The sequence below is a fragment of the Vitis vinifera genome, chromosome 8 (genome assembly GCF_030704535.1).
Source record: "Vitis vinifera cultivar Pinot Noir 40024 chromosome 8, ASM3070453v1".
Classification (NCBI taxonomy): domain Eukaryota; kingdom Viridiplantae; phylum Streptophyta; class Magnoliopsida; order Vitales; family Vitaceae; genus Vitis; species Vitis vinifera.
Genome location: NC_081812.1, coordinates 4,494,097 through 4,514,930, shown reverse-complemented (window position 1 = coordinate 4,514,930; position 20,834 = coordinate 4,494,097). Strand labels below are relative to the sequence as shown.

Genomic DNA, 20,834 nt, shown 5'->3' with positions numbered 1-20,834 from the left:
AAAAATTTACAATCTAAACCTCCAATCAAAATAATTCTTAAACTAATACTACTTACTAACTTGACAATTTGCATGATTTGAAATTTAAACTTAAAAACTTGGTTTTAAGTTTAAATTTAAATTTAAATTTATGATCATCGACTACTATTTTGACTATTTAAAAAAAAAAAATTCAAAAACCGTGATTATCAATTACGGTTTTGTGATGTGAATACCCACATGAATAAGACACACATTACTTTGAAAATTATTTTGAAAATAAAATTAATTTATGAATTTTTGTTTTAAAGAAATCATTTTTGCCAAAAACTCCCGTTAGTACCCAATAAGGAACATTTTTCTTATTCTTAATGAATTTACAAAAATATTCCAAAAACATTTTCATCTATTTACCAAAACAATAAAACTAAATAGTGAATTGATTAGAAAAACAAAAGTATTTTCTATCTAAAATTCTATATTTTAAGAAGTGGAAAAACAAATTCTATTAGGTTGGCATTTTAAGTTTAAAATTTTAAGTCTTTCCATTCCATTTTGATCCCATTTTGAAAGGAAAAAAATGAAAAAATAAATAAATTGTTGTATTTAAGTAATTTTTCAATCATTTACCCACTTGAAGTCATTCTATATTGTACAAATGCATAATTGGCTTTAATTTTTGCACAAAGTTATAAAATAATATTATATTCTTCATTATGAGGGTATAAAATAGTATATTTATAACTAATTATATTTATATTGATTATAGTGCCAATTATGTTAATAAAATTAAATAAAAATATTTTTATATCAAATTAAAAACATCAATTATTTAATTTCATATATTACTATTTTTTAAATAATGAAATCAGTTAAAGTTAAATATTTTTATTAAACCACTCGCATATTTTTCATAAATATAAAATCAAAATAATATAATATTTTTATTTAAAAAAAATTAAAATTAAATATTTTAAATCAAACAACATAGTTTTATATATATATAATTAAAGTTAAAGTCGTAGTCATCAACTACGGTTTTAAAATTAAAGTTAAAATCGTAGTTGTTGACTACGACTTTGACTACTTTTAAAAATAGTTGAAGTTGTAGTCATCAATTACGATTTTAAAATTAAAGTTAGAACCGTGGTTGATGTCTATAATTTTGATTGTTTTTAAAAAATAAAATTATAATTTTATCATATAACAACTTATGTACAAGTGCATTAAATTGCACATTATTTTGAAAACACATGTGCTTTACGAATTGTTTTTTTTTTAAATGTTCCATTTTGGGTCAAAACTAGGGTTGGAGTCCCTGCTTGTAAGAGGTCATTTGCATTGGGCAGCTGCCTCACTGCCCCACTGCCCCCTGCCCCCTGCCCCCTGCCCCCTGCCCCAGTTGGCTCCTCTGATCGTGTAGTACCTTAAGAGCGGTCAAAGGCTGAAGCCACCCCCCTTCACTAAAATAAAATTTTGACTCGACAATAAGTTCAACAAAAGGACAAAAGCCATTGAATTTGACCTACGCCTGTACTAATCAAAATATATTTTCAAATAATTTCTTTTGTTAAGAAAATATTAAATAAAATAATGACTTTAATATTTTTTAAATCAGGAACTTTATATCAATGAACCTTTTTAGACTCGCATTTCTCACACAAGTTCCAAAACATTTTCTAAGTCAATCCTGCTGATGTCATTTAAATTTTTTTTTTCCTCACAAGGTATTTTGATCTCCTATGTAATTAAAAAAAAAAAAATCTAGTTTAATATAAATATAAAAACAATAATACTTGTTTTTCAGAATTAGACATATGAAATATTGCATTTTCTTATTTAATATTATTTTTAAAATATAAATTTGTAAAATTTTGTTTGACTTAAAACTTTTTATTAATATAAAAAATAATTTAAATATTAATATTTTAATATATATATATGAAATTAAATTTAAAAAACAACACACCATTCTGAAATAAAATTTATTTCCATTCCAATATATATATATATTTTTTGAAAAATATTCCTTTGAAACACTTTTCCCTGAATTTATTTCAGAAAGGTAATTTGGAAAACATCGGGTGTGATGCTGAACTTTTCCCTCCATAATCAATTCGAAGAGGAGTGGTGGAGAATTGGTGTTTCAATCTAGTTGGGCCGCGGAGTTGATCATACAGATTTCTGGTCTTCTTGGACTTTTCACTTGCTTGTAGTCGACGCAACCTCACCACCAAGCCTCCGTGGCTGTCATCGCCTTAACTCACCTCCACCGACGATCGTTTTCACTGTATCAAGTCTATTTGGTCTTTGCAACTCTCTTTGTGGGGTCATTACTGGGTTAAAGTTTGTTGGGTTTTTTATTTAGTATTTTGCAAGAAAGGTGTGGTTTGTTGGTTGTGCTGCGTTTTGTCTGAAGTGCGTTATGCCCAAGGAGACCCATTTTTTGGTGGTGTGCGCGGCCATGTGGGCGTGTCTGTTCTTTGATTGAGATCTGAACCTACGTGGTGGTGATTTTGGTATTTGAATGGTGGGTTGTGTTCAGATTGAAGGATAAGCTGCTGGATGATTTGCAGAAATGTTCTTGTGAGTTGAGTTTTGATACATTTCATGTTTTCTGGGATGTTATTTGTTTTAATAAATGCTTTTTCTTTGGATTCATATGGGAACGGACGGATTTTTTTCCTTCATTCTTTATTTTTGGGTTGATTTTATCAATTGGCTGTCAATTGATTTTACGGTTTATGTGATTAGAGATGTGAATTTTAGTGTTCATGGAGCTATGTAGTGGTGGAGTTCCATAGTTTTGTCGATCCTTTATATGCGGGTTGGTGAATTTTGAAATTTGATTGGTTTTTTATATGCTAAGCGAGCTCGAGAAGCAAGGAATAATTGTTGAGACCCTTTCGATGAGAGTAATTGATGTTGAGTTGATAAGATTAGCAGCTTTTATGTCTCATATGCTGCAGAAGATGAAATAACATGGGCGGAAAATTTATAAATCAAGTTTCTTTCATGGGGTTTGCTAATCAAGTTTCCAGGAAACTTAAAAATGCTCTTTTTATATGGTAGGACATTTGGGTAAATGATCCACTTCATGGTGGAGATGCTGGAAAATGAAACAAAGTTCATTAATTATTATGATTCTTTTTTTTTTTCTCGTCTTCCAAACAAACTGAACTTTAAGGTTGTTTCCTGTTTATCCCCCTTGTGATGTGACAATTACTAAAAACGGTTGTTTATTTAATCATATTTGGTTGTTCTCAATGTCAGGGGTTTATACTAAAGCCGGTGTTTATATTAAAGTCAGAGTGTATTTCTGGCATTAATTTTTGAGAGGGTATCTGTGATTTTCTTGGGAATGCATAGATGGAGGGAAAACAAAATATCTCTCAGTACAGAGAGAGGATGGACAAGACTCTAGCTTCTCATGATCTGGTAAATGAGGAGGCACTTAAAGCCATTGTCAAGAATCAGCTTCTGCATTCATCAGAGCATGACTTTAAAGGTCAGCTATTCCTCAATCTTTCCTGTTAATTTCTTTAAATTGCTATGGTTTCTGCTTTTATTTGTTCCTGATGTTGATATAAGTTACCAATTATTGTTTCCATGTGCCAAACATGCATTAATTCTAGATATTGTGTGTTGCGCAGGAGATTTTGATAATGTGTTAGAAAAAAGAACAAAGCAAGTATCAAATTTTCTTGAAATGTTGAGGAGCACTTCCAAAATTGATAAAGAGGGGTCAAAAACCAGTGAGCCACCAAATGCTGGATGGAAAGTATGCTATCAGCTATCTAACTAGAAGCATCTTCTCAGTCTTTTTTTTCCCATTTTGTTTTTCTGGTGCACCACTTTTATTTATTGTGGCTGTTTATTCTTTACCCGAGGAAAAGATAAAAGCGATGTCTTGGTATACCAACGTCTATGTTTATAGTCTTTTTCTTTCATAGTTTTAAATTAAAAAGGAAAAAAAATGCTGATTTTGACACTATGTTGTGGATTTTGTCTTGAAATTTCCACCACTTCTGGTCTTCTGATGGCTGAAACAATTTTGATGAAATTTTGGAAGAATATACCCAATACATATGTATCTCTCTCTTTCTTCCTTTTTTTTTTTTTTCTGTTTTTATGGTCACTAATATAATTGAAGCTATACTATTACCTTTGGCAGTTAAAACAAGATAACAAAGAGTACCGTGTTATGTATAGAGAAGGACCCCAAGGCACTCCTTTTCATTCATTACTTGTTGAAGGCTATATAGATGGGGCTGTAGATGTTTGTAAGTTGCACCAAAATACTGAAAATTTGAGCTTCATTGTACAATATGTAGCAAAAGATTAATTAAGGCTGTTAAATAAAGTTGATGCTTATATGTGGAAAGCTTTAAGATGGGTTCCATATTTATTGCAGGTTTATGTGTGTCATGGGAGGCATCCCTTTACAAGAAATGGTGAGAATTGTTTCCAGAAGCGTTCGTGCTTTCAGGTTACATATATTATAAGTACCAAGATATGCTGTTGATGACATACTGCATACAACTTTCTCCTACATGAACCGATTATAAAATATTAAAAATGTGACATTCAATTGTTGAGAATATTATTTTCTGTGCAAGAAAAAATTTAATTCATGCATCTATGGTCATCAATTGCCTATATATTAATCACTAGGTTGGAACTGTTCATTTGGACTTTTCACTGTTATTACTGGCACCCACAAAATCCTTCAAAAAGTTTCATGTTGTAGTTCAAGGTTTCTTTGAATTTATGAAGGATTTCCTGCTGTTAAGATTTTGAGTTTGTTCAACTGTGGGAACTTTACTTTCTCTAGGTTTCATTACCAATCCCTCATGCCCAACCGCTACAATGTACATACATCTAAGCTTAGAAATGAATGCTTTTGCTAGATTTTGGAGGTAGCCTCTATTCTCATTGAGGACAAGATGGAAGTGTCATGTGAGATGGATGTCTTTTCCTTCCACCTGGGTATTTATAGCTTTACTATTACACCTGTCTTTTTTATTAAGAAAAATGCTGGCTGACATGGTTTGTTCAGTTGCACTAATGATTAGTGATTCCATCAAGATGGATGGTATAAGCTTTGAGAAAAAAATCCTCATGCATAGCAGCATATGCAATCCTGCCTATTTATCAAATGAGAGATTCAAATAAAAAGGGACCTGAATTTTTGTTGTTAGGATCAATAATAAACTGCCATGATTTTACTGTCAATATAGGGATGGATAAGATTTTGTTTTTCCTTCTTTTTTTTGTGCTCAAAAGTAATTTTTTTTTTCTATTTTTTTATTGTTCTTTCCCAGGTGGCCCCAGTTTACCATTCCAACTTTCAAAGTTGTTGCTTCTAAATGTTTGCAAAAGATACGAGTTGGTGAACAGATAGCTTTAGTCAGGTTTCTCCTGAATTTGTTAAATCTTCAGTCATTTTAGCCTATTAGTTATGCTCATTCATGGATGCTGATTTTTCTGTCTCTTTGGAAGAAAGGATGAAGCTTTCATGGCCACTATCAGCTAGAGAGGCTGTTGTACACTACTTTGAGGTTGAGTACTTTCAAGATGGTCTGCTCATTGTGCTTCTGAACTCGGTAGTCACTTGGATGTGATTCTTCTCTTGATTGTAACTTATTTTCTATCTATTCTTCTGTCAGTTCAGTTACTTCTGTAGTAAAACATTAAATATGAATAACTGATTATAAAATTGGTTTCAGATCTCCGACTCAGAGAATTTTGATGAAAGCACTTATGGATTGACAGATGACAGGACACCTGAACTAAAGGATACGGTAAGGATTGATGTGGTTGGAGGTTTTGCAGTACAACAAGTGACCCCAGATAGAAGCTACTTTAGGTGAGTTGTCATAGTTAAATTGTTATAATTATTGAAAATGTCAGACGAATTTCAGGCTCATTGGATTTGGATAATGAGAATTCCAAGGGACAAAAAGAATTAAGGTGATTGTTCCAGTGCCTCATAAGACCCAAATGTTATTCCATTTGGGTATAAGCAATAAGAACAATTACAATAGAAAGGAGAAGCTTAAGAACTGAATAATAAACCTCCATATTAAATGACTGGATATATATAATTTGTTTCATTGTTGAATCCCTCTCAAACTGAGTAGTAAATATTCAATAACATAGAACCATCAGAGTTTGAGGGTAGGATATATGAATGTGAATCATCTGAAATCCTATGATGGTCTAGCATAATATATTTAAGGAGTAGATGAAAACCAAAGTTAGAAGCAGTTTGAATAGCTTTTGAAGGGGTGCATATGAGACTGAATTTCTTGAAGTCATAAATTGAAGAGAAGCTGCAGTAATGGTTTTGGGGAGGGAGGTGGGCCACATCCTATTATTTAATTCAGTTGCTGGATTTTGCAAAAATGCCCTGTTATTTGACTCGGTGCTAATTTTTCAATGAGTTCCTGTTTCTTACTTTTGCAAGATATAAGTCACTTTCTTATAGACATGAAAATTCAAAGTGAGTAGTTAAAGATTGACTGGTTCACCATTGGCATACATTTAGGTCAAATAGATTTTAATGTATGACCTGAGCACCATTAGCTGTATTTTATTAATAGGATTAAATCATTCATTTCTTTGATTAGATATGAACTAGATTTATGAGGACTCAACTAGGAATATTTAAGTCTTTTATACGCTATTTTAGTTTTTTTTGATAAATAAAGAATCAAATTGAATTAAAAAGAGCTACCAAAAGAGCGACCCAAGGTATACAAGGAACAAACCTTTTTTCGCCACCAAGGCTCAAACAGGATAAAAGGAAATGGAGCCTCAACAAGTGCCGAACCATTTCAAAAAAATTTACTAAACGGGACAATCATCTATAAACAGCTTAGACTCAGACCAAAGAAAGCAAACAAAATCCCTTTTCAACTTTTGGAAAGAAAACACCTTGTTACCAAATGCAACTTTGTTCCTTGCCATCCAAACCATCTAGAACAAGCATAAAGGGCTTGCTCTCCAAACCTTCTTGTGCTTTTTGCCTACAAAAGAACCATGCCATCCCAACAGAGTCTTTCTAATCAACGAAGATAGCACCCAAGACATGCCAAAAAGCATAAAAACAACTTCCATAAAACCCTTGTTTTTTCACAATGGAGAAGCCGGTGATCTATGGATTATTCATGCACAAGGCAAAAGTGACACCTATTTTCTAAAGAGCGTCCTTGTCTCTAAACTTGATCCAAAGTTAGAACTTTACCCCACACTGCCTCCCACGCAAAAACGCTAACTCTAGGTTGGATCCAAGAAAGCCAAATTCCACTCATTAGAAAAGACCCGTAATTGTCTAGTTCCAAAATGTTGTAGGGGGATTTAACAATAAACTTGCCACTCTTTGTCTTTTTTTTTTTTTTTTGGATAACCGAGGAACCTTCCATGGCCAAACCCTTAGAACTCTCCATGGGGACCCAAACCTTGAGGTGTTGACTGCCCTGCAACAACCAGCACCGGGTAAATTCAGATTCGAACCCAGGACCATGTGCCACTTAGTGGGACCACACTTCCCAATGTTTGCCTTCACCAACTAGGCTACCCTGGCGGGTTTGCCACTCTTTGTCATTGACCAAAACAAAGTATCTTCCACAACCCTACACACTCTCTGTCCTTGCAAACATGCCAAAAATCTCTACAGGCAATCTACCTCTCAATCATTAGGAGGTCTAGAGAAACAAGGATTCCAAATCCCCCCTCCCTTCAGCTGAATAATTCCAAACATCCTCCACCCACTCATTCTTGGAAATGGCTAAAGCAAATAAGAAAGGAAAAGACAGACGCACAACAAATCATCCCCACACCATTTATCCTTCCAAAAAAGCACCTTCTACCCATTAGCCACCAAAAAGAAATGCCTAGTTCTCCCAAAATCCCAATCCTTCCTTATCGCTTTTTACAACCCAACCCCATACCCCTCTCTCACTAGTATTGGAGTTTGGTTAAAAAAAATTTCTTATGGTCCTGGGTTAAAATATGTCAGACTGGATTACATATTTGACATCATTTTCTGGTTTAGGATTTGTTGATACCATAATCCCATTATGATATTGATTATAAACCCATAATATTGTAATGCTGCTACTAATTTCCAGTACTATGGAAGGAACTTATAAAATTTTACTCCAGGAATGATGATGTTATGGAGTACAGGAGTAAATACCATGTGCAGAAAGAACCCTTTATCATAAATTTCATATGAAAAGAAGTACAAATCATGTTTGTCTGCATTGGTGTCTTATTTTAATACTTAATCCTGGAAAATATGCAATTGTTAGGTGTACAACAATGCAATTAACCCTACCATACATGAACTTATCATCAAATTCTGTGTCATAAAAGCTTTATGGCCCACAAGCACTTTGGAGCCACCAGCACAAGGTTATATATCTATCTAATATCTCAACAAGATGTTTGGGTGTTGATGCTTTCTTTTTGTTTTATTTCTTTGATTACATGGTGTTCTATGATTTATTTGTTTCCTTATAGCCTTTTGGCACCCTGTGTACTCCTAGTGTAGTAGGAGTGCAACCCCCTTTATTTTTTGATTGGCACTTGTCAATACCTTTTTTTTCTTTTGTTTTTTTTAATTAGGCAATAAAAGACAATATATTAACAGCACATTAGAAAGGGCACATCAATGTACACATGACATATACAATATGCACCAAAAGGCACTTGTCAATTCTATGATTACCTTTTTTTTTAAAAAAAGGATACCTCAAAGACAAAGGGAAAAATCTCCATGGCTTTTTTGTCTCTTTCCATCCCAAAAAAAAGGTGATACCTTAACCTAGAATTCCACCCTTTGGGTAGAAGCTCCCCTTTAAGGCCCAAGCTTCTCCTTGCCCATGAGACATGAATAATTTCTGGTAGAGATGAGAGGAAAACCCAATTATATTTCTCCTCCAGAAATGAAGATATTGAACTACCTCCACCCCTGCATGTCTCTCCTCTAAAATAAAGATGCTGAATTATGGGGATAATGATGAGCTCATGAAGGCCCCTCTTTCTTTCTAGCTTCATTGGTACCTCTCTCTCTCTCTCTCTCTTGCAGAGGTGTCACCTTCTGCCTCAATTTCCTCATTAAGACAATAATAGATGAGTTTTTTAATAGCATCCTCAAGGATACCTTCTAGCTATAATATCTTGATGCTTCCTCAATGGTCAAAACTCACTTAGCCATTCTCTCTGTCTCTCTCTCTCTCTCTCACGCACGCTACTCTGGTGTCACCCTCTACCTCCTACACCTATCAAGAGAGTAAAAAGCTTATTTCTCCTTGATCAATGTATAGAATTGCAAAAGTGTGTTTTTTAGATCATCCTCAAAAGTACCTTTCAGGCATATACCATATTAGTGCTTAAACACCTCCCCTTTGAGGTTTCACTCTCCATTTCAAACCACTAAAGTAAGTGGTTTCTATATTTACATAATGTCAAAATACTCTATTTCTTGTGCATGCAGCTCATATTGGCTTGCTTAAGTTTCACCTTCCACCTTAGTTACCTTGTTGATATGGTTGAGCAATGCCTTAATCATCTTTTAATCAATCTCTAGTCAAGAGAAACTCGTACTTAAAGGTATCTCTAAGCGTAACACCTTGATACTTACATTCTCTCTCAGTCCCTCTCTCTCATGTTCTTGCATGCTTGCTCCTTCAAGTTCTACCCTCCAAGTCAATATGCCCTATTGAGATTCCTCAAAAATTACTTTAATTTTTTTTTTAAATTGAGATGATAAAATTTTTTTACTACCTTAATATTTTTAAACATTCTTTAAAAACCATTATCTTTTTAATGTAACCCTCTAAGAGTTTTTGCATTTATATAGAAGTTACTCTATTTTCTGTTTTTAAAAATAGAAAACATGAAGTGTATCCAAATGGACACTAAGTGTTTGTTTCTTAGATCATCCCAAAGTACCCTCTAGGCATAGCATTTTGATGCTCATGTTTCTATTTCAATTAGGACCAGGACTCAAGAAGCCCTATAGATACCTCAATGATGAGTTTGGCATCTTACTTGATATTTGTTTAATGATTTTGGTTTAATAGTTTCAAGGTGGGAACAGGTTGGCATATGACGAAACTGTTTTATTCATTTGATAGGAGAGGAGGCTATTAGAGAGTCCCAGGAAAACATATCTATATTAGTGTGTCTATATTAGCATATTTCACACCTTGCAGACAACCTTCACTCTCCTCCATAGCTCACCTCAAGCTTGGATGCTTCACCATCAACATGACATGGCTGTCATACTTCCTCACTAGGCCTTTGAATCTTGGGTTCAATATTGATATCAACTTATTCCAGATCAAAAGGATGTCTCATAGTTTCTTCCCATGTCTGGAAATTTTCAATAAAACCTAGTCAAACTTCATCACTCTTCAAGAAACTGAACTATGAAGAAATCTCAATTTTCACGGTTTCACTGAACTTTTCAGTTTAGCATGTCATACATAGGATGCACTTGAAATATCCATCCTAGGTATGATACTGGTATAATTAATTCAAATTTGAGTTGGGTTTATACTGCTGCAGATTCAAACTGATATCAACCCATTTCTACGGAGTGGATATGGGATGCATCCCATAGACAAGATGCATGTTTAGAGCTGAAATGAATTTATGTCAGTAAGAATGATCTGGTCAACTTGACACATGTAATGAATTTTTATAACAAGTGATATGTTTAAAGTCATTTTGATTTACTTTTAATTTGTGTGTTTATTGTTGGAAGTTGGATACAAAGATTAGAACTGGCTGAATTGCTATTCATTTTGGTGGTTGGGTAGCTAGATCCTGTGGGAGATTTTTTGAATAAATTTATTGTGCATGCATTCATCTTTTTGGGTGCTGGCTTTTTGTTAGCACTCTGCCTTGTGCATGCAATACCAAGGCCTTATGGAGGGCACTTTGACTCCGTGAGTTGCCTATGATTTCGGCAAGGTGAATGACCAAGGCAGATGGGACTTGCATATGGCTTCTGGCTAGCTAGGAGATGAGCACATGCTGCTGGCATGCATGGGCAGCAAGTGACATGAGCAGCAGATGGCTCACACTGTTGGCACTCATGGGCACTGTTGGTACTCATGGGCAGCAGATGGCTCACATTGCTGGCATGCATGGGCAAGTAGGAAGCCATGCCCAACCAAGGGCATGTGCAAGGGCCTCAAACGTGGGCAAGGGGTGGTAGTGACCCTTGTCAAGCAAGCACACACACATGAGCATTTAAGCCATGGTGTGTGATGCAACCCGTGGGCGCAAGTGTGGGCACGAAATAAGCATTGGTTGGTTGCCTCAGCTAGAACATGATCTAGAGATGGTGATGCACATGAGAATGCTTGGCACGCCTAAGGGTCAACAGAGAGCAATGGGAGCCAAGGGCAAGCTTGGCTCAAAGGAATGCTGCTAAGTGCGCGAGTAAGAGAGGGCTTGGTACACACAATCTGCCTAGAGACACTTGCTACAACCCTATATAAGATGCAAAGAGCAGTCTTATATAGTGCAGGGTTGGTGCTTGGATGGCTGAGGTGTGGACTGAGTCTTAAGGAGGGACACCTGGCCTAATGACTTGAGTCATGCATACTTGAGAGCATCTGGGCTAAGTTTGCACACCTAGCAACACGTGGGCCAAGCACTTGGCAGAGTCATGACAAAGTCGAGATGGGCACTTGGCTCGGGCTGATCAGATCTCTCTACCACACAAGCAAGTGGAGTAACCCAATATCGGATGTGTATAGTGGGATGTGTTGAGCTTGGACGCATGGCAACAACTAGAATGGGAGAAGACAATTTCAAAGGGCTGAAGCAGTTGGATGGAAGACTTTTGAAATTGTAAACCCGTTTGTGTAGGATTGTTCCTTGATAGGTGGTTCCACTAGCCTATATAAAGAGGGCTGGAGACCCTTCTGAAGGCATTGAACTCACCAAGCAGAATTGTGGAAGTCTTAGCTGAAAGTTGCTTTGTATTTTTATAAAGAGAGTAATATACAAGTTGGGGAGTTTTAGCCCTGTAATCTGGTGTGCTTTGTTGGTTTCCTCTGTCCCTAATCTCGTGTATCATCATTTTGGCTGGCTTAGAGGGCTTCTAAGCACTGTACAGACACGAAAATTTGAAGGAAGAAAAGTCGTCTATGACACTTTTCCATCATTAGCTTGTCCCATTTCACCATTAAAAGCCATGTTCCAGGTTACAAGTAGTAACCCTGCAACAATAAAGGCCTGGATGATAGTATCACATTAAATTTTTTACCCTGGGTAACTACACTGGTTTTGTGGCCCAGAGACATTAGCTGCCTCCCCATTAGGAGGGATCCCTGGATCAAGCTTTATATCTTGTTTGCATACTATTCAATCTGTGTTGTCCCCCCTGATTATACACCTTCCAACACTGACAACATGTGCAGGACAATAGCAAATATGGATATAAAGCTGGACTTTGTTCCTCCATCACTAATTAACTTTATTTCAAGGCAGCTCGTGGGCAGTGGTTTCAGGCTCTATCAAAAGGTTAATCTTCTGTTCTTGATAGTTTGTTTCTTTAGCAATTAGTTTGTAATTTGGTTCTTTTTGTTGCCTGCCTGCCTGGTATGCTAATGATGGAATCAGCATATTTCAACTTTTTCAATAAAACTGGTGGGTCTCTAAAGATTATCCAACTCATTAGTTCTTCAATCAAATGCATCTAGACAATTAATTAGTGGGATTTGGGCACATTTTAACTGGCAGCCACCAAAATGGATGGCCTTGATTTGATGCCATACATCTGCTGGCCGCTGGTGAAGAAATAATATCCTTGGATTTCATTTAAATGTTACCTTTATTATCTTCATTTACATTTTCAAATCCTTGGAATATTGCAGATAGTTTCTTCTGCAACTGAAGGCAATGAAGATTTCCATGAGGCTTTGGGGGGACCACTATATACTCGAATACGTGAAGCTCTGTGTTCAAATGCAAAACCAACAGAAGCTCTGGGACTGGAAGAACTCAAGATTGATGATGCATGCACTCATGCAGAGGAGTATCTGGTTGAAACTGTTCAAGCAGATGTGAAGGATATCAATCAGAGGATTCTCAGAGATGATCCTGCAGCTGAGTCTCCATCAGAGTCTTTCCCAGTTGCAGAAGGGAAAACTTTTTGTGAGATTCAGGAAGAAGAGACTGAAGAAGGGGGGCACTTGAAGGGGGATAACAAGGGAGTAGATCCACCTCCAATTAGTCCAGGTGTAATGAAGGATTGCAATGGAATAGATCTTGCTCCAAAAGATCAAATGGCAGAGAAATGTCCTGTAAATGATAAGGGTGTTTGTGTCAGTCCTAAGGTGGAAGAAGCTCTAGGAACATTGGAGGAGATCATTTCTGTGATTCGGGGATTTGGGCATGATACCCAATCCAATTTCTTGTCTATCTTTGCTAATGAAGGTTCAAATTTGGAGAAGGATGCCTTAAAGAGGACAATATCGTCAGCTGATGGTAGAGTTCATTCAAATGGTGAGGTCTGTGTTAAGCCATCTGAAAACGGAACTGTGGAGAGGACCTCGGTTGAACCTAGGAACAGTCCTGGCACTCAGAACTCCAGGTAATCTCTACTATTATTAAGAGTTAGGATAACTCTGAGGGGTAGCTCAGTTGGTCCAGTCTTGGGTTTGCTCCCAATGGTCACCAGTTCGAGTCCCCTCAGAGCAACTGGAGGTTTATCCGGTTGTTAACTTCAGGGCCCTGTGGGATTGGTCGAGGTGAGTGTAAGCTGGCCCAGACATCCACGGTTATATATATATATATATATTAAGAGTCAGGATAACCAAAGGATCTAAATAACCAGTGCCTGCAAATAATGAATTTAACGGGACCTAAATGACTAACTCATTATGATTTTGATGATCATCATCATAAAAATGAAACTAATGGGCAGGTACCACACAGTGAAATTCCTTTCCTTTCAAAATTAAATTGTAGAAATTTCGTACTTCTATCATCTACCAAGATCATGCTAGAAATTAGTTGCCAAGTGTATTTTTTTTCTGATGACTATAATGTACTATGCTAGTGTGATCAATTTAGGCTCTGAAATAATTTCTATTCACAGATCAATGTGTTTATATGAAGAGGTTGGAATTTCAGTACTAGTTGAGATTAAATCTCTGTATGTGTAGTTTCATAATGAATTTTTTCTAGTTCAAAGCCCATATGCTCACATGTAAGTTGGGTGACCCATACACCACCCACATCAAAGGCCCCTAGCTTCCTGTTTTCAAATGATTTTGCATGTTCCCAGCCTCCTTTGTTAGTTACAAAAGGCTATTCTAATTAGAAAAATCTGAACAGAAAATGTGCTAGTCTTGGAAGTCAAATCAGAGTTGAAAAATAATTCCGTTACATAGACTAGTCAGAATTTTCTTTTCTGGGAAACATGCTTCCTTGCAATTTTGAGAGTTTTTGTTATAGTTATTCCTTGGTTAGTAAGTGCAAACCAAAGCTAAATCTGTGTAATTTTAGCTAAGATTCTTTTCAATGAGAAGAGTCACCAACATGAACCGCTTGAATCCATTATGATCTGTGTTTACATGTGCTTTACAGGTATACAGGATCCAATTCTCAGTCAAGGGAAGTAAATCATAACAGGATCGCACCAGCATCACCAGAACAAAATCTCTTGAGTCCTTGTGAGACTCAACAGGTTGCTTTGCATCTTTCCAGAAATGAGGTAATGGAAAGACCCATGTTGAAAACTAGTGATAATTCTGAGGCAAATGTTAGTGTAGATGAAGGGCAGAAGTTGAACCGGCAGAAAAAGCGTGGGTTCTGTTGCTTCAACTTCATTTCTGGTTGATGGCTTCAGAGAGAAGTTTGGGGTGGTAGAAAAACATATGCTCTGTTGCCTACACAGGGCTTCATCCCCATCGGATTTTGTGACATTAAAGGGTCTTGCTGTCTACTTGTAGTATTAAACGTTGATTCATTTCTTTTCATACATACATATATACATATTTTCAATAAAGATGTACCGATAAGTAAAAAAATACATACATTTTGATTGTTTACGTACCAAGTGAAAGCCATGTTAGAATGGATTTTATGGAAATGGTTGTTTGTTGTTATAGTGATAAACATAGAAGAGTTGAGGGAAGAAATTCAGAAGTGATTGAAGTTAAAGAATTTTGAGCAATTTTTATCCATTTATAGGGTTACAATTATAATGATTATAATAAATGTTTTTAACGGTTAAGGTTACATAAATATCTGAAGGTTTAATAGGAAAAAACGATGATATTCACAAATAATTGTATACAATCGTAACATTTACTCTTGGATGATAGTCATTCTTTTAATCTACTTCATTAAAACTTTACTAAGAAAAACTTTAATGAAGGGAAAAGAGTGTAATATTTTTTCAATGAGTTTGATTGTTAGGACAACCACATTAAAATCTTGTTGGTAAAACCTAATGAGATAAAATGTTGACGAAGGAAAAAAGAGTATAATATGCTAACCTTTATATTATTACCCCCTTCATGTAATGATTATATAGTCTTTAGTAGCTCAAAATATGCATTTGAACTTTGTTGAAGAATGCAAATCCCTAATGGAGATAGGATTAACCTTTTTAGAAATTAGTTAGAAGTTAATTTTTGTAATTAAAGCCACAATCAATTATTTGGATAGGATTTGTTCGGTAGTTTCTATTTCTTTATACTTTCCTTATTTTTACAGATTTTGTAGACTTGTATATTTGAAGGATTTTTTTTCTCCTCTTTTCCCTATGAATGAATATATATGACTAGGTAAAAACCCATCAATTTCTTCATGGTGTTAGAGTTGACTTCTAATCACTAGGAATAATGGTCAAAACAACATGACAAGTGCTTCCAATGGTAACAACTTGAAGGAGGCTTAAGGAAAACCAATCTCTCATTAGAATTTCGTGATCAATTGTCATGATCACTCTTCTTAGCCAATTACCTCTCAAACTCTATTAGAGAATATTATCTTCAATGGTTTCAATCTATCAAACTCCTCATTTGTGAGTGCAGAGAAATCGAGTACCTCATTGGAGCAACATTGTGACCACAAGAATGAGTGGTTCTCATTGAGATGTGGAAAGCAAAGAATGCCATGATTATGTCAAGGTTGATCAACTCCATGGAAGCCAATATTAGTAAGACATACATGTTTGTGCCCATTGTTAGAGAGATTGAGAGGTTGCTATGGAGACCTACTTTGACCTTGGTAACTTGGCTCAAGTCTACAAGAGAGCCACATAGATCTGAAATACCAAGCAAGTTAATATGAGTGTAATTTAGTACTACAATACACTAAAAAACTCTTTGACAAGAACTTGATTTGTTCTATGACTACGAATGGCATTATGCACAAGACAATGTAATGTTTCAAAAGATTACTGAGAAAGATAAAGTCTTTACATTCCTAATGAATTAGATAAGGTTCGTCATGAAATTCTTAGTCGTGAAATTATGTCATCAACTCATAAAGTATTCTTAGAAGTTTGAAGAGAAGGAAAGTGTAGAAATGCGATGATATATAGGCAAGGAGATTTCATTAACTCAAATAGAATCTAATACCTCTACACTTAACACTAATCCAGCTACAAAAAATAGTAAGCCTTCCACTTTTTCTAGTGATCCAAAATTCAAAAGGATCGATGGAAAACTACCACACGTGAAAAGCAATCATCCTAAGTATGGGAGTTGTTTTTTTCAAGCTTATATTAAGGACTAATCTTAGGATAGCAATTTGGTTTCCCTCACTAAGAACCAATATTAAGTCAACGAGGGTTCAGGCTTTTGGCATTTTCACCACCATCTTCCAAAAAGAGATTAAGAGAAACTCTAGCCACCCTCAAGAAAGAAAGTGAAACCCACCCTTCTTTTGTGTTAGGATCTATGAAGGGAGAGATTGAGTGAAAGACTCTTACGACACCCATGACATCTTCTTTAGATTGGATTTGATTTGAGAATATCTAGATTGCAGGTATGTAACTACATCTCTAGATCTAGATTTTAATATTGTTTCTATAGTCGTTATTTTCTATTGCATTTAGATCTAGAGAGTATAGGGATAGATGACATGCACCCTATGAGATTCAAGGCCAAGAAACGAAGTAATTCGGGGTTCCTAGCATGATGATCACATTAGATTATGTTGGGTATATCTTCTTAAGAACAAATTTGATTATGCGAAAACTTTTAAAAACTTCTTGTCAATGGTCAAAACTCAATTTCACTCAAATTCAAATATTCTGAATTGCCAATGATAAGGAGTACTTCAAAAACATTCGCAGCAGGGTCTACTCCGACCGTTTTAGCTCTGATAAATTCCATTCTTATGGTGTCAGATCCCACTGAGTGTATCCCTAATACTCGTGTTGTTGCATTCGACCATATTAACTCAGGTAATCAACTCAACTCTTGTGAATTTTTCTATGATAAAAGTTGACGTTGATATTGATACACCTAAAGAGGCTGAGGTGAATTTGGATTCCATTGACACACTTGTAGTTCCGATGCAGACCACTCCTATTATTTTTGCTCCTGAGGATCCTGCTAAGTGGAGCATTGATGTTGTTAACTTGTTATAGATGATGGGGTTCATACTCAGGAGGGCATGGGAGTAGCCTACATACAGATTGCTAGCTCTATTATTCTACCCTCGGAGGATGCTCGAGATGTTCTTCCCTTCTCTGATCAGTTACCTCTTTCAGATGATGACCTACCTATTCTACAATTCTTTCGTACTACTACTCATCAACCTCTGGACATCATTACCGTTGACAGTGATGACTCCAACGCTATGTCAGTAGTTCCAGAGTCAACTCTATCTATGAGAGTCGAGGTTGAGGTTCATGATGAAGAGCATTTTGATACCGATGTAAGGGCTACTATTGGGGAATTACTGGGTGAGGAGACTATGCCTCAAGAGATGACACGTACTGCTATTGATGAGGAGTCCACCTGTGGAAATCACCTATAAAATTAAGTAAAAAATATTTCTAAAAGATTTATGAAAGTACTTAAAATATTATATATTTTATAGTTTTGGCTGCTCAACCAATCAACATGGGTCCTTAGCTCAGTGGTAGAGCATTTGACTGCAGATCAAGAGGTCACCGGTTCGAACCCGGTAGGGCCCTCTCTACGTTTAAATTTTTTAATTTTTAATTTTATTTTCCTTAAGTTGGGTCCTTTACTCTTTCATATTTACTTATCAGTCCTTTACTCTTTCATATTTGCTTATAAGTTGTCACCCACTTTGACGTAAAAGCTTTCAACCAACTTGGTAAGAATTTCACCAATTTTTAATTTCTAGATATCAAATGTAACCAAAAAAAAAAAAAAAATTATATGCAAAATTATTAATATACTTTTATATTTAAAAAAATATAAGAGTCTATCACGCAATATGATTTACAACCATTTTCTGTTTTTAAAAATAGAAAATTGTTCTAAAAATTTATAATATTATTTTATGGAAATAGTTTTTAAAAATTAAAAAAATTAAGAAAACAAATAGAAGTTGTTTAGACTTATTTTTAAAAATAAAATCAAAATATAAAAAGATAAAAATGTTAATTTTAAAAAGAAACATAAGAAACAAATAAAATATAACATGATTTCTTTCTTCTTTCATTCTCTCTATCAATTAATACAAAAAAAATCTTTAAATATGATATCTCTTTGAATTACAAGTATTTATTTTTTAAAATTTTCTTCTAATTTCTCAAAAAAAAAATTATTAAGAAAATATATTCTAAATCAAGCAACACTTGCTATATAGGATTTACCAATTTTCAAAAATAGTGTGAAATTTAAAAACTAAATGAAATTATTCAATAAAAAAAAGTCTCAAAACTCAAAACTGATCAATATTATTAAGTAAATAAACTTTTAATTAAGATTGATTCGATGCATTGAATTCATTCAAGAGTTTAATAATTTTGAAAATAATTTAAAAGTCATATATCGATTCAATTAATATTAAATATTTATGGATAAAAACGGTCCAAAATAACTTTCTTGTTTCCCTTTTTCATATAATTATAGTTTTTCAAAAATTTTCACTACACTTCAAATCAAGGATCATTGCTAACAAGTTTATTCATTTTGATTACATTTGGTTGACAAGATACAACAGAATATGATATGATATGATTTCTAATGACATATGATATCGTAAAATATACATAATTTAAGGACATAATATTTTGAGATAGTATATTAATAAGATGTGTTATATTATAGTATATTTATATTTAATTTATGAAATAAATAAAATAATAATATAAAATATATATTATTTTCATTGTTTTAAATAAAAATTACATCTTATTCCAATATTTTCTATTTAAAAAAAATAAAATTTCTCTTATATTTAACAATCTTCATTATTAAAATATTTAAACTTTATAAATAAAAAAAAATTATATTATGTTATTCAATATATAACAATAATTTATATATCATTGTAGACCCCCATTTTGGCATGGGTCACTTTTTCTCTATTTGTTTTTGCAGATCACATTTTTAGCCAGGTGTCATTATCCCAACGGGCCACGTGTCACATCCTTAGTGGTCATAAGAAATCAACCTCGCTTTTTGAAGTTGTAGTAGGACTCTGACACGTGGAGGAACTCTCTAGAAAGGGGGTCCCGCAAGCCGTCAAGGGGCACAGATGAGAGAGAAGGAAAAGTGGCTGCAGAAGGAGTGTGACAAAAAAGGTGGCTATTGCAGAGATCGTTTGAGGGGACAACATTGTAGAGGAACAGAGGGAGAGGGTGGTTGGGCAAGCCATGCTTGCTGACCAGTGAACAGGGGTGCAGAAGAGTGGTTTAGAGAAAAAAGAGGAGTTTTTCTAAGAAAAATGGGAGAGAAAGTGACGAGTTTTTCTGAGGGTTTTGAGGAAAAGAGTATGGGTTGAACTGGAGGAGGAAGCTAAGAACAGAGGAGCGTAGAGTTGCTGGGGAGTCCAGGACACAGAGTTGAGAAGGGAGATTTCCAGGTATGACCACTTGTTTTTTTTTGCATCTTTTCCATTTTTTTTCAGACTGTCCAGGTTTGATTCTCAGTGTTTTTTTTTATTTTTTATTTCTGCTCGTTGGGTTGTTCTGTTTTGGTGATTACTGATTAAGTATTGGAAGAGTTTGCCGTGTTTTATGCCCTATTCTGACGAGTATTTTTCCATCTTAACTCACTGGATGTTGGACCCATGGATGAAATGATGAAATGAGTCTGATATGCTGGTTAAAGTCTTCATGTTCTTTTTCTTGTTGCAATCTGTTATCCCTTTGTTTTCTTTTCCTCCCTGAGTGCATACTAAAGGCTCCAAAGTCCCAGCTGCTTTCCGTGAAGCTTCAAGGCTCTTAACCTTGAGGCTAGAATCTGGGTTTTCAATGATGATGAGAACGGGCCTTTTCGGTTTTCTCCAAGCTTTCGCAGTTAGCAAACACCCAAGGTTGCATGCTACTAGGCATATTCATCGGCTAGACGTGGAGACACGTCTGCTGGTGGCCTGCCCATTGTGTTTATGTCCATGCACATGTCTTCACTCTACATAACCCTTATCTCTATTCTCTTGCAAGCGCATCCCACTTTCTCCGGATGTCTCACATCCGGAATCCTATCTAGCCAACGTCCCCTCCTTCTCCGGATGTCTCACATCTGGAATCCTATTTGGCCAACGTCCCACCTTATCCGGATGTCCCACATCCAGAACTCCTGTCCGGCCGACATTCCACCTCCTCCGGATGCCTCATATTCGAAATCCTGTCCGTCGCCATTCCACCTTATCCGGATGTC

The 20,834-nt window shown here is 35.3% G+C and overlaps 1 protein-coding gene and 1 non-coding gene across 3 annotated transcripts; both read left to right on the top strand.

Annotated features, from left to right (window-relative positions):
• Positions 1 to 2,037: 2,037 nt before the first annotated feature.
• On the top strand, positions 2,038 to 15,106 carry LOC100261548 (uncharacterized). Of its 2 annotated transcripts, XM_010654941.3 has the most exons (11): positions 2,038 to 2,565; positions 3,253 to 3,487; positions 3,633 to 3,760; positions 4,154 to 4,262; positions 4,394 to 4,433; positions 5,304 to 5,393; positions 5,486 to 5,585; positions 5,709 to 5,848; positions 12,429 to 12,531; positions 12,885 to 13,603; positions 14,602 to 15,106. In XM_010654941.3, the coding sequence occupies exons 2-11, from the start codon at positions 3,349 to 3,351 to the stop codon at positions 14,852 to 14,854; spliced, it is 1,821 nt and encodes a 606-aa protein (XP_010653243.1). In that variant the 5' UTR covers positions 2,038 to 2,565; positions 3,253 to 3,348; the 3' UTR covers positions 14,855 to 15,106. The 2 variants fall into 2 exon arrangements, with proteins under 2 accessions (XP_010653243.1, XP_019077331.1); XM_019221786.2 differs by lacking the exons at positions 2,038 to 2,565; positions 3,253 to 3,487; positions 4,154 to 4,262 and having other exon boundaries at positions 3,649 to 3,760.
• Positions 15,107 to 18,100: 2,994 nt separating this feature from the next.
• On the top strand, positions 18,101 to 18,172 carry TRNAC-GCA (transfer RNA cysteine (anticodon GCA)). The gene has a single exon. It is a non-coding gene; the product is annotated as a tRNA-Cys (tRNA).
• The last annotated feature ends 2,662 nt before the right edge of the window (positions 18,173 to 20,834 follow it).

What these genes read in the sequence shown, in the direction of transcription:
- LOC100261548 (XM_010654941.3), top strand. Translation starts at nt 3,349, where the DNA reads ATGGAGGGAAAACAAAATATCTCTCAGTACAGAGAGAGGATGGACAAG. An exon ending in CACCAAATGCTGGATGGAAA is followed by an intron (nt 3,761 to 4,153) that starts GTATGCTATCAG and finishes TACCTTTGGCAG; the next exon opens with TTAAAACAAGATAACAAAGA. An exon ending in GCATCCCTTTACAAGAAATG is followed by an intron (nt 4,434 to 5,303) that starts GTGAGAATTGTT and finishes GTTCTTTCCCAG; the next exon opens with GTGGCCCCAGTTTACCATTC.